Raw genomic sequence first — 13,624 nt, forward strand, 5'->3', positions numbered from 1 at the left:
AGGCTTTGCGCTTTGAGGAAGCGTAAGTTTGGTCACCGACCTCTCGTTCTATACTCAGAACAAGTACGAGTTAGGCGGATCGCAATCCGCTTACTCAAAGAGTAATTATAGCCTTAATCCAAGGCAAATTAGCTCTTCCGTTTAAATTTGGAAACTGGCTTTATTTTTTTTAACTGCGGCAAAGCCACCTAATTTTAAATGCATAGATTTTCCTAAATTTGTATAGAAAAATCAAAATACATGTATAACTACTGGGTATCCAGCCACATACTGTATTTTTGTTTGGGTGCAGTCACACCATGCCCCTTTGGTGTGACACACACCCCTGTTACCAGGGTATGTGAGACCCCGTTACAACGACGGTGACGTCGTCAGTGACGGATTTGCTTCGCGTCGCATACGCGGGTAATGAAGTGTCCTTCAGGCCCACGGGAGCAAGAAATTAGAGAACTCGGACAAAACGTGGTCGTCGCGACTGCGCGCGCGGTTGCACCGATATTCACTGAATGACGGGTTGCTGTATTATAGCACCGTCTCGACGAATACGCCACAAATTGTGGTTTCTTGCGATGAGATATCGAAATACCGTATGCCCACGACACCACACTTAGTGGTCATCTCGGTCGTGAAAAGACGCACAGCTTTGTGAGTTGACAGTTCTGGTGGCCAAGCTGTACAAATGAACGAGCAGATATGTGCGCATGTGTGAGACGTGTCAAAGGGTATAAACCCTATCCGACTACGGTGGCGCCGCTAACTAGTTTCCCGGTACCCTACAAGTATTGGCAGTTCGTGAGTACGGACTTTGTGCTTACCCTGCCGAAGGTTAACACGGGTGTGGTGGGTTTTGTGGACTGTTTGAGCTTGATGAATTATCTTGCGGCGGTACCGGAGAAAATCGTCGGTACAACGTCGCTGTTTGTGGGTCGTGTCTTTTGACAACATGGACTTCCGGAGTCAATCATCTTTGACAGAGGACCACGATTAGCTGGGAAGTTTCGGTCGACAATCTTTAGGTTGCTGGACACCAAGTTGACCATGTCTAGAGCGGGCCACCCGAAGACCGATTGTCAAACTGAGCGCGTTGATCGCGTCGGTGAAGACGTTCTGCGTTGAGACGCCGAGGCACTGGAGCGCCATGCTTTCACTTGTAGAGCTCGCTTTGAACAATGCGGTTCATGCGTCTACCGGCTACACGCCGTTCTGTACGAACAGGCTCGTTCATCCTTGCGTCCAGCTAACACCGCCATCTCATGGCTCAGGGCTTGGTGGGAAGAAGATAGCCGAGCGGCTAGCTAATGTCAGCCCCCACACTGTCCGTAAGGAAGTTGATGACTTCCTGGCTACCAGACTGAGTATCTTCGACAAGTTCGCGATGCGATGGCTGCAAGCCAAAACATGCAGACGTAAGAAGCAAAAGAAATGTTGAAACCTTTGAGGTCGGACACCTGGTTTTATCAGATGCTAAAAAAGCTTGCTACACATGAAGTCTCTGCTGTTTTGAAGACAAAGGACAATCCATGGTTTTTCGGAATTTTAAAGGTCGAGGACATGCGTATGCGCTAAACTTTCCGGGAAGGATGCGCACCCACCCGGCATATTATGTAAGGTTGCGTAAGCCGTACCGGGATACGCTGCAAATGTACGCGGAAGCGTTGGCGCCGGCGTGGCCCCCAAAGACGATCGGCCTCTCAGAAGCTATACCATGAACTGGATTTGAGCACGGAGTGCAACGATCTCCGTTTCCAACGGAGCCTGGCGCTCCACCGTCACACGAATTGATGTATTTGTCTGCTTGACGACAAGGAGTCGCTCCGTCAAAGTACGATAACACTCAACGAAAGGCAGTCGGTGCACAAAGTGCTCCAGGCTTACGAGGTCTTTCGCACAGCGATAGACGACCTCGGAGAGATGCTCGGCAGAGTACCGATTACGACGGAATTTGTCCTTCATCGCGAGTCACTGAACGGCGATCGACCAGGCCGCCATCACACGCCGCCGACTCTTCTAGATAAGAATGATGGCGTCCACTACCACATGGAACGCCTTGTGGGTCGACGTCGTCGACAGGGTCGAGCCAAATATCCTGAGAAGTGACGAAGAAGCCCGGACTCCTAGAACTCATGGGATCTTGAGGTGCCACTTCAGCAAGACTGCCTAAATGTCGTGGACGCTCATGGTCACAGGAATCATGACGCTTCGCGGCGGCGTGCGCCCCGCGCCTCTCGACAGGCTCCCAGGAAAATCGGAGAACCATGATGTGAGCTCAAGCTATAGCCCTGAGCTGCCGTGGCTGTAGACTTAACCATGTGAGAAACCACAGAGCTTCGGGGAGCGTGATGGATGATTACATGTGTCGCAGGGCGAAAATACGCAGAATGATGGCGTTGCGTCCTAGGTTTGATAAAATCAAATCAAAGATGGCGATCTACGCGCCCGTTCAATTACTTGTAGTTTCGCTGTACGGTAATCAGCGAGAAAAGTTTCTGGTGCCGCTGCACCCATCGCTCAACAAGCTCCTCATCATCTGCAGCGGTTTCGCCAAGGGCGAGCTCCACAGAAATCGTCCACATTGCGAATACAGGAGCGTCTAATTTTTGAGCTCGTAGGTCGAGCGCGGCACTATTCAATGGTTTTTATTGGGATACCAAAAAGCAAATTCAGAGAGCCTTCCGCTGGTCAAGCTTAGCTTATGTAGTGGCCGGGGCTTCGACTACATAGACGCTTAACGATCGAGTTATCGTGTCTTTCGCTTCAGTAGCAAGATCCCTCGAGCGGAAGCCGTATTCAACACGAGGGTCTAGGACCAAATATCGATTTTGGCGCATGAGAGCTGCCCTGTGGGCAGCCTTCAACTGCTGCTTCTGCCTCTCGAAAGGGCGATTGGTATTAATACCACTTCCCCCAGAAGTCGAGAGGTAGGGGAACGGGCACAGTGTTCACAAGGTTCGAGCTGGGCTCACGTCGCGCCATTGGCACAACTCATTCCCCTCGCCTTTCAATCCTGGAAAAGGAGTATCCAACGTATAGTCACGAGGAAATTTGTCGCCCGGGCGGGCGCTGTGTGTGGCGCTCGGTTGCCGAGGTCTTGAGATTTGCTTTCTGCGAAGTCGCGGACGTAGTGTTCGGAGATGCACCCCATTTAGAAGAAGAAGATGATGATGATGAAGAAGAAAAAATGCTATGTCATCGGGCGCCCACGGAACCATCTAGGCTGGGCCCTTTCGTGTCATAGACACAGGGCTAAATGAGCGGAGAATGTTCAAAGATGTCTTAGAGACGTCATGATGTCTCAGACGCGCGAGGCGGGTTACACAAGATGGTGTGACCGTACGTAGGTGGGGATTACACAAGTTGATGTAATCACAAAATGGTGTGGCTACACCGTAACAAGAAGCCGCTACATTACTACTGGCAGTCCTGCCAGTAACAAGTTTGAACTATATTAATTAGGTAGTACTATAAAACCTAAGGGTTTTGATATTGGCGGCTCTGCCGCAAATAAAACAATTAAATACAATGTCAATATTGAACGGAAGAGCGTCTTTACCTTAGTAAATATAAGATTTTAAGAACTGTTGGAGGTAGCGGATTGCGATCCGCTACACTCGTACTGGTTCTTGAAAAGAGCGAGAGGTCGGCGGCCTGAGCTTAGTTTTCTTTTAGCAAAAGGCTACGGCAGCCCCGCTGCACTTTGCATAAGCAACCAGCTCGTATATTCGGCTGTAGGTCAAGATTGTGCATATAAAAGTGAATTGCATTCTTGATACATGCTCTTGGAACTGCGATTAGGGACATCCAACTATTTTTCTTACGGTCATGTGTTCGTAAATCGTCCAGCCCTCGTATTTTTATAATTTTGTATGATATTGTTTGCTATGGGTACTTTGGATTTTGTATAGAATTTGCTCTTACAAAATGGGCCCTTCTATCGTAAGCAGAGTGTATGTACATCGGATAGGATAATAATTAATGCTTTAATGTTTCTGCCTACCTTATATGCTTATATGAGCTTATCTATTTCCTAAGAAATTCTCTAGAATTTTTTATAATATTGCGATATTATCACGGGTTTTGTGAGTACGATGGATACGTTCTGTACTTCAGTGCATGCATGCATTACACTTCTATGTATTTGTTCGAAGTAGACGTCACTCTTTGATGTATTTCTGCAATACTAGATTTGTATTAATGAGGTCGATGGTCAGATGGGCTGTTGACCTCACGCCAAACGATAGTGAAAATCTAAATACGGATTTAATAAAATCGTATATATATACGTATTTAGATTTTATTAGGATACATGTCACTCCTTAGAATAGAAAGAAACCAAAAATTTCAGGTGCTAGAGAAGCTCTCTGTTCCTTCCTCTTGTCTCAGGATAGGAAAGTATGTAAAGAAATGGACTCGGCGCCAAATACCAAATATTGCGTCACTTGGCAATGGCATATACAAAGAAAAAGGTGTGACGTCATCGACGCTTTTTATGCAATGTATGCAAAGCATAAACCAGGTATGCTGCGAGGAGAAAATTTTCTTGCTTGGCGCCGAGTTTCCGAGTCCGAGAGGCAACGGCAAGTGACAAATTTTGCATGCTTGGATTTATGTCAATACAAAACGATTTCGTTGCAAACATTGATTATATCGAAAGAATGTTTTGTTCTGCTTCATTTTGTCCAGTTTTGTCGAGCGGACTGATAATTATCCTCAACTTCACATGAGACACAGCGATAAGCCTCTTCCTGCGGTAAGACCTCCGGGCGGAGCTGTCTGGTCGTGTCACATGGGCTGTTCGAAAAAACTGCGATGTCAATCGCACGGTGACACTGTTTTCAAATTCACATCGTGCCTGTGCACAATCCTATATCGAGAATATATTTGTCCATACTCGCGCAGGCCTACATAAGACACTAGAGAGCAGTGTATCGAGTGCATACGTTTGTTTTTCTACCCACCAGTATACTCAATCGTGAAATCGTTGTCAGCGATTTTTCTTGTCTGAGCAACTATACCGGGACGTATGGCGTGCAGTCGGCCACACAAAAGAAATACTATCGTTTATTGGCAAGTGCTTCTGTGACAAAGCGCTTTATCAAGCGATCATTTGCTTGCACAAATGAGATATAAACTATGTCGACATGGCACGGCTAACCTTCAAATAGCTGTAAAATAGTGGCGGGTGCGACAGAAGGGGCGGTATTCAAGGCTGAAAAGGGCATAGTATACCCTAATTCTGGCTATTCCAAATTCAAATCGTTATTTGATATCGTCTGTAACGTTTCAGGCGTTGTCGTGGGCTGTGCATTACGGCGGGTAGATGACAATGGGCATGCACACATCACCATGTTTCAGTTTCGCTAGCTTAAATAGGGTTGCCTAGCTCGGATTGGACATAATATGCAATAAATTATGTGCTTAAAATGTTCAGATTGTACCTGCTTGACTCTCAGACACTTGTAATATGTACAGATCACGCTTCACTGTGCACAGCGACGTTGTCATTGTATCTTTCAAAGAGAAAAGCACGATTATTAAAAGAGTATACTGGTATAAAAACGGGTAAGTTTCAATGTGATAGTGGATGCTCTTCTACCACTCCGATTATGCGCTGTTGCAGGTCTCAATGATTGAGCTGATGAGGCGAATGTCACAAAACAAGCGTTAGATGCAAAAAGAGCTGTGTTGCTGAAACACTGGGAGGCAGAGATGTTGAGAAATTAGATGCTGCTTTATCGAAGCGTCTGTCTAAACGCTTGCATGATATCCTTGCCGAAAGCTTGCTATAATACACACTGACCCATCTGATTCTTAACGTGTGGTGAGAGGTCATGATGAGGATTTCAAAAACAATATACTGCACAAGGCACATGATTACTCCACTAGAGGTCGCCTCAGCAGAGAAAAGGATTATAGTTATGTTCTCGTAGCCAGCATGTCTCAATGGGTCAAACGTTATGTGCACATGTGCAATACAGGTCAGCGAGATTACCCTTTGCCGCATACGATTATACTTTTGGCAAATCTGCCACTCGCGGCAGATTGTTGGTAGTCCACTAGCATAGACATTGTTCCTGGCCATTTAAAAGTTCGTCTAGTAATACCGACATTGTGTTCTTTGTGGTCCATCTGGCTAACATGCTTCATTTCACTACTATCAGCGATGCCGCCCTTCAATTTTCGCCGACATCACTTGCCGGTGATAAATGAGACGAAGAAAAATCACGCTTTCAGATAGGTTTTGTCGAACGTTGTACAAGGTGCTAGATATCAGATCAGACACGACAACAAGGGATCATTATTGAAAAAGTGGTGAGACGAAACGCTGTATTTGCGTCATAGATAATGTTTTCAAATCACTAGCACGTAGATCTCGTACTACCAGAGCAAGTTGCTCATATTCATTGAGGCTGCAAAGTATATGGCAGTTTATTCCTTCACAGGCTTTACTCCACTATTTGAAAATGGCTTCGTTACCCCCGGTTCTTTTTGACACCACCAACGTTTAGGAGAAAAATTGTTGATTTTCATTCAAATTGCTCGGACTATACTTCGTATCAAAGTCATAATTTTATCTCAATGATTATGTGTGTCACGCGCCGACGCACGGTATGTTTATAAGCCGCATATTGATGTCAGAGGCAGACGAAACACACAACTATTTGCATTAAGATATAAAATATTTATTAATTGCTACTAATTTTTAGCACAAGCAGCTCCTGGAGTCTATAAGACTAAGCTGTTTTTTAGCTACATCATCTCGCTCGGTCGTAGTAAAAACAGGATAAAGTCTAACTTTCAAAAACTCAGACAGGTTGTGTTCACAAACTGTGTTTTACGTGGGCTTGTAAAAGCATATCACGATCTTGGTTTACGGATGTGAAATGCTCTTCTGAAATGTGAACAATATCGCAGATATCTTCTGTATTGAAGCTACGTGCTGCTTTCGAGAAGTGATGAGGCTAGGAGCAGCTATGGGCGCCTCAGCTACGCATTGTGGTCGGGTAGTTCTAAGCAAACGGCTGAAAAACGGTGCATCCTAAGCTTGGACCGAACAAAATTCTTGGGTGATCAGCGTGCCTTCCCAAATTAGAGATGTCAGTCACAAGGTGGGGGTAATTCTCAGCGAGCGCTGCTCGCAGAACATGAGATGGTCTACTTTCAAGTAAAAACACTAGCAAGTACATAGACCATATTATCACCTGCATCTAGTCAAGCGGATGGACACGCTCACTCCGAGTAGTCTGAATAATTCTGGCAAACGTCCGCTGATAATCTCGTGGACCTTGGTCGAATTCCCACTGGAGGAGTGGCTGGAACGCCCGTCGTAGTGCTTTCCAGGACCGAGTTTGTTTGCAAGATTCAATCTTGTTGCTGGCTGTTATAGTTGTTTCATGAGGATGGGATAGACTGTGAGCAGCAGAACTTGGAGTTGATGATTTTCTATCTTATCGTTCACGTTATGCTTCGATCATTGCAAAGTCAAGTGTTATCAATCGCGCCAACAAAGACCCATCTGACCTGTAAAGCTGTTAAACGGGTAGAGCGACGCGCCTTATCCACTTATTGCTCAAGAACATTTTAGACCAGGTCCATCCCCTAGGAGAAGATGAAATAATACTACCACTATTGTCTCAAGCACAGGTGTTAACCCTGCAAGTGGTCGCATATTGTAAGAGGCTATCCGAGACATCCCCAACCGCACGCTTGCGATTTAGAGGAAGACTTCCTTCTCAACGATGCAGTAAAACTTTTCGTTTATTACAATTACATGATTAATACCACTAAAGCTCCTAGTAGTTATACGTACAAAGCCTACACAGGCCAAATAAAACCTTTGAAACTGGAAAAACTAAGGTCGGACCCAGGGAAACATTGACAAACTTGCATTCGAGATGACACCTGCGTGAATAGCAATTTAAAATGGCTAAGACACGTTGATATCATCACTAGTGTAGATTCCTAAGAAATAGTCATTATTTTAAAATTAATTAGTCTAAAGAGATTTGTATTATTATTCAATGATGTAACACGTGCCTGCGGGATCAGACCCCTTTGTTATTTGGCATTTAGTTGCTCGTCGAAGGTAATGTGTACCACATAGCTGCATCTTTATGTGATAACGAGGTATGTCTCATTAAATTTTTGGTTTAAAAATACTCGTAAATCGACTTCACGCCCTCTTTTCGCTGTCCGCTTGACTGAAGGACCCGCACACTTGGGCGCGTAAGGGCTCCGCGCCAAAATAGAAAGCACTGTGAATAGCTTATTACCATAACCTCTGCGCGATCGAGCTTGCGAAGCAATTTTGACTCAGGTACTGTGAAAGGCAAAAATTAGTTTTCTGGATCATATCCAGCTGTTTAGCGACAAGCTTGACGTCGTCGTGAGTCTTACAGCGGGTTGTTGAAACATCTTCCGGTATCGGGCACAGATTGCGTAGCTCGGGTAGAGTGGGGTCGGAGCGGAGAGAAATCCTTAACGTCTGTGAGCGTATTGATGAATCGTCAGGTTCCATGAGAGTAGGCGTGTGAGGATTAAAGGGTCTCCGCAATCAATGTCATCGAATACGACCTCATATTGTTTTTCAAAATTAACGCAGCTTTAGAGACCAAATCGCGGGTACGTACATAATCCTACTTCGGCAATATCTTCGTGTGTAGTTGTCCAAACATAGATATAAACTAAGCATTCTTAGGCAGTGATCAAATGTATGACTTGGGATAAGCTGTCGCCAATATCTACAAAACTGTCTTTTATGTCGCCGTGATCACAATTATGGGTTACCTCGTCGAAAAGTATGGTCTGCGGGAAGATCAAGTGGCTTCTTTGTGAGAGCAGCCTTTCACATAGGCTAACCATTTTCACTAAGCACATGACGGTGGACATGAGTCCGGCGTATTGTCTTAATCTCGCCAAGCCTGTTCAAAATAAATTTACTTTATCTATTTGTTATCGAATATGATCTTGTCAGTTAAAATGCTCCTGCTTGACTTTTATCCATGTGAGATCTGTATTGATTATGCAGCGTTACGCACAGCGATGACGTCACAATAAATTGGCAAGGTCGTAATCCTTTTTTGCCGAGTGTACTTTCAACGCATTGTATATGCTGAGTCGTCCAATGTGGTGTTGTGTGCTATCACGACTCCCCACGTATTCGGCATCGCATGATACGACGGTGTCGTCGCTGAATGTTAGGAGATACATATAGCTTGCGAGTCAAATACATCATTGGTGTACTATTGAAAGTGTTGGGAATTACGAAGATTGTAAATACAGATGTCTCTCATGAAATTATTTTGTTGCAAGTTTGTATAGCTGATATTTATTTCAAGGCTTGCTGCATTCAGCACTAACCGTCAATGTACTGTGCTCCATCCTGATGAAGAACTCGCGGTTGCCTATGAAAAGAGAGAACATACTAATCAGGAGCGCTATGTACTGCTGGTCCATGGATAAGCGGGTAAGCATGAAACCATGTATGGAATTCGTACAGCAGGTCAAACCCGCACGAATATGTCAGCGCTATAGGCCATTCTGCCTGTTCCGGCTGAAGATTGGAATCCAAACGTGCGGACTTTTGGTCCTCCAAGAGTTCTTCGAGTCATACCACCGACGCGGTCTTTGTGGTTGGTCTTCGAAAAATAGCCTTTGTCGATGCTGTCAGCATAACTGTTATCTGTGAGAGTTCAGCAAAGTTGTCCTGCGGCAAAATTATCCATCAAAATGGCTAGCCGGTGGAGATTGTCTTAGATTCAGATCGGCCCTTTAAAGCGGCATTTTGACCACTTTGGTAAAAATATCCCAGGCAATAGGTTAATCACCAAATATGTTACAGACAGATGGACAGACAAAAAGTGTATAGTGTGCCATCGGAGGCACTTGCGTGGAAAAATCGCAGTGCTTCGACAAATCATGTTGTCGGAAAACGTCGTCGCAGAATAAGTTAGTTGAATTTCATTGGTTACGAAAACATTGATGGCAGCAAGATGGGCTATCGTACTCAGACCGTCCACAAAAACCACAAAGCCGGTATTATTAGACGAACAATACACGAATCATTGAGTATAGAAAAGCAGACATATCACTTGGAAATTTTAAAAGGCCGCACGTAAGGACAACTAAGAACCGGCAACTGACCGAAAGCACCGACGAGTGCGAGAGAATTAAGTCGGATTGTACACGTTCAAACTTACGAACAAAATTAGAATGGAGCAAGCATGTAATTAATTCGACACAACGCCTCATAATGTAGTGAAGATTGCTGCCAGCAACTTTCGTTTTTCAGACAAAAATTCTGGCGCAAATGCATTCACGACGAATGCACCTAATGCGATTATTGGAGAGATGTTATTTCAAAAATAGAAGAGCAAAGTAAATCCCATTGTGCACTATCCATCTGACCCGATAATGACACGTCATTTACGGAATTTGCAAAATTTGGCAAGGTTCAGTTAATTTAATGGGTTCCTATCGAGAGTCGACAACGGCTAATGCAAATGGAGTAATTTGAGTCGCAAAGGATATACAAATGTTTGGCTCCGTAGCACCTAGTTGTAGCATCCCTGTACCAAATTCGCCTTTCTCGGCACGGCAGTTGTTCTATACATAAATTCCTATTTTAAACGATTTAGGATGAACGCGTAAGGTCCCAGCGCGATCTGAACCTGCTCAAAGCTCTTTATAAAGATAGTGCGGAAAAGCGCCTCGGTAGCTGCATATGCTACATCTGTTGAAGCCACGCCTTGCGTGTCACCTCCTTCTTTCAATGAAAAGTACGAAGGTCAAGCCATCGGGCAGAGTCGGTCGATATACTTCCCTTGGAGATAATACCGAGTTTTGAAGGCGTAGGACGGCCCAGTGGAAAAGAAACGATTTTTTATGTCTCGCTGTGGTTAGTACCGCCGGAATTTAGCTTTACGGAAGCAATAGTAAAAATTAGTTGCCGCACATCTTGGGCAGGTTTGCGCATGGATGGGTCTAAATGTTGTTTCTAGTATATGAGACATTTTTTCAAGATATCCAATACTTTTCAGTTGCGCAAGATTTGCTGGTATCAAAGCCTTAATTATCGCATTAGAGAGCAAGCGGCCCAAGTGGGACACGGACTTCTTTTGCAGCTTCCATCAGCTGCGTACTATATCATGATATTCCACCGTGGTACTCCATCACTCTGCTTTAAAATTTGGCTTAAAGTCCGAATAAATAATTCACGTAGGCCCGTGCAGACCAAGACGTGAATACCTTTTGGATTACAAAGTGTATGGCTTAACCCGAGACTCAATAAACTCGCTTCAGTGCGAGCTTTGCGAGCTCAAACACACCAGGATTTCCAGAGATAGCTTGACAAACGCCAATATGGAAGTGACTTATGCGGTCGGCGCCAGGAAAGTCATATTTGACGAGACAAGCGAGGTGCACTTTGATAATCCACGTGACTTATCAACTTCTACGCTACATCTGATCCACTACCATGGGCTTCACAGCCTTGCCGCCCCACAGAAGCTTGAATATCCTCAACGTCCATAATCCCTTTTTGCGCGAGCTGAAAATACGCTCTTCTTGGCCAAGCAAAGGGCGGTAAACCTCCGATACGAGGCCGGCGATAAGGTCAGTTTGATTTTATCGTAGCTAGGTCTTGTCCAAAGAGATTAATCATCTCAGCGACAAACACACAAGAAAGTTTAACTCATCGCGACAATGGGTTTGGTAGATTCGATCCGACGAAAACAGTTCGACGTGCCGCAGCACACACCAGCCACTTTTTGGGCTGGTGTACAGCTCAGTTCGAGCGCGGAATGCTCACGCGCGACTCACTTTTCTAGCGTTTTCTGCCCCCAGTTTACAGCTTTTAAATATGACTGCTGACGGAAAATCAGCCGTAATAATGGCTGCTTACATGGTACTGAATTCTCTCAATAAGAGCCGAAAATTTTACGGCGCGAAACGCTTATCGGTTTTGCGGAAAAATAAGCAAATTCATAGAAAGGAGCCCACTAACTGCTTCAATTCGCATCCTGAGGCACAAAGACAACGACTAGGCCCTCTAGTCCGGTTTATGCAGAATTCAGTCGCGGTCATGTCCACAAACCATGCTGATACAGTACCGCCAATGACTCGGACTGGGACAAGACCAGACCTCTCTAGCCATTTGCGCACTGTGCCGTGAAGCATGGAAAGAGATGATAGAACATTTCGAGTTATAGCGATTCTATAGAAGTACGACAGAAATTCGCCATCCAACTAAATACTACTCACAAATTCATCGAGCCATAAGCTTTTAACATGAATGTGGACCTTGCCTATCTCATCATGCACGCTTGAGCTGGGATAAATTTTGCGCGGTGAGCTGCTTTGGAGTTTGGACATGAGAGAGCGTGTTGGTTACTCTAAGGGCTTATTGTGCGTCTGTCCAGAAGTCGATCGGACGCTAACGTACACACCCGAGATCGGATCTATCATGCTAACGATTTGAAAAGTGAACGTCAACTTTAGCAAAATGAGCGTTAGCTACACATTTTTGCTGTGACATCGATTCATTTTCAACGACACGCTTCCCGTCTGAGTGGCTCAAGAAATGGGGATACGACTTTCGTTGGACCACACAAATTGGGCTGTGTTTGCATTCTGTTTGGTAGGTTAAAAGCATAAGCCAATCGCTTCATGGCTACGACTGCAAAGGCTCAATGCAGTGAGGGTGCAATTTGTTTTCAAACTGCATCTCCTGCATACGTCTGTAGATTAATCAAACATAAGAACTTTATCTCTAGCAGCAAATGTATGTGTATCATCTGCCCCCGATCTTCATGTTGATTTTGCATATCCTGCCTGGGTTGTTCGCCATAGAAACATCCGCATATCACAGTCCCGTTGAGACAGATTTCTCAATTTTCTACATGGTAGCACAACCAATATCCACGAATTGATTAGTATCGACAACCTCTCCCTCACCATGCTCAAAGTCACTTAGTGGATCTGTCACAAGAAGTGGGGAACTGCTACGATATGTTCTGAAATATTTAGACGCAAGTGTGGCGCCTTTCACGTACGCTCAATGCGTGGGACGGTTACACTTCAGCAAACCATTTTTTGCGCAAGTGTTATGTAGAATATCATCCACCACATGATCAGCGTATTCAGCCGTGGATTTGTCTGGTAAAGGAATATCAAAAAGAGAGGCAACGTTTTGACAGTAAGGATGTCGCAATCAGCAGCAAGATAAGCACTTTTGCACAGCCGTTTTACAACGAGCACAACGCCGGTATTACTTGAAGCGTCCTTGATTATATCAAAAATGAAGTGTATCTTTTATGGCTGCCAACATTGCGCAAGCCAGCATAAGCAATAAAAGGATGCGTCAAGGATCTTTCTTTGACACCGTGAACAATCTTGCACATAAGCTCTTACCCATTTTGTGGATGTTGAGCTACCAGGAGGTATAACTTCCCGTACCGTGATGTCATCTACCAGGAAAAAAACAATATTACATATACAAATCCCCAAAATAAGATATCACCGCACATAGTATATCAAATGGATGGGTGCTGCAATTCAGCAAGCGATGAAAACACTTAGCTGTATAAATGCGATTGATATGCTTGGATAGCTTAATATATGAGTTTAG

General features: G+C 44.7%; 4 protein-coding genes across 4 annotated transcripts; 2 read left to right on the forward strand and 2 right to left on the reverse strand.

Annotated features, from left to right (window-relative positions):
- Positions 1-6,953: 6,953 nt before the first annotated feature.
- Positions 6,954-7,186, forward strand: PHALS_04843 (uncharacterized protein; the record flags this gene model as incomplete). The annotated part of the gene is made up of 2 exons (XM_024718693.1): positions 6,954-7,029; positions 7,107-7,186. The coding sequence occupies 2 exons, from the start codon at positions 6,954-6,956 to the stop codon at positions 7,184-7,186; spliced, it is 156 nt and encodes a 51-aa protein (XP_024584066.1).
- Positions 7,187-10,895: 3,709 nt separating this feature from the next.
- Positions 10,896-11,278, forward strand: PHALS_15051 (uncharacterized protein). The gene has a single exon (XM_024718694.2). The coding sequence runs from the start codon at positions 11,001-11,003 to the stop codon at positions 11,238-11,240; it is 240 nt and encodes a 79-aa protein (XP_024584067.1). The 5' UTR covers positions 10,896-11,000; the 3' UTR covers positions 11,241-11,278.
- Positions 11,279-11,280: 2 nt separating this feature from the next.
- PHALS_04844 (uncharacterized protein) lies at positions 11,281-11,527 on the reverse strand (the record flags this gene model as incomplete). The annotated part of the gene is made up of 2 exons (XM_024718695.1): positions 11,281-11,420; positions 11,473-11,527. 2 exons carry the CDS (start codon positions 11,525-11,527, stop codon positions 11,281-11,283), a joined length of 195 nt encoding a protein of 64 aa, XP_024584068.1.
- Positions 11,528-11,529: 2 nt separating this feature from the next.
- Positions 11,530-13,042, reverse strand: PHALS_15055 (uncharacterized protein). Its single transcript, XM_036407168.1, has one exon. It carries the CDS (start codon positions 12,647-12,649, stop codon positions 12,464-12,466), a length of 186 nt encoding a protein of 61 aa, XP_036263419.1. The 5' UTR covers positions 12,650-13,042; the 3' UTR covers positions 11,530-12,463.
- Between the last annotated feature and the right edge of the window lie 582 nt (positions 13,043-13,624).

Source organism: Plasmopara halstedii (genome assembly GCF_900000015.1).
Source record: "Plasmopara halstedii genome assembly, contig: Scaffold_2680, whole genome shotgun sequence".
NCBI classification, from domain to species: Eukaryota; Oomycota; class Peronosporomycetes; order Peronosporales; family Peronosporaceae; genus Plasmopara; species Plasmopara halstedii.

Excerpts from the sequence above, each read along its gene's own strand:
- PHALS_15051 (XM_024718694.2), top strand. The coding sequence starts at position 11,001 with ATGAGACATTTTTTCAAGATATCCAATACTTTTCAGTTGCGCAAGATT.
- PHALS_15055 (XM_036407168.1), bottom strand. The coding sequence starts at position 12,649 with ATGCTTTTAACCTACCAAACAGAATGCAAACACAGCCCAATTTGTGTG.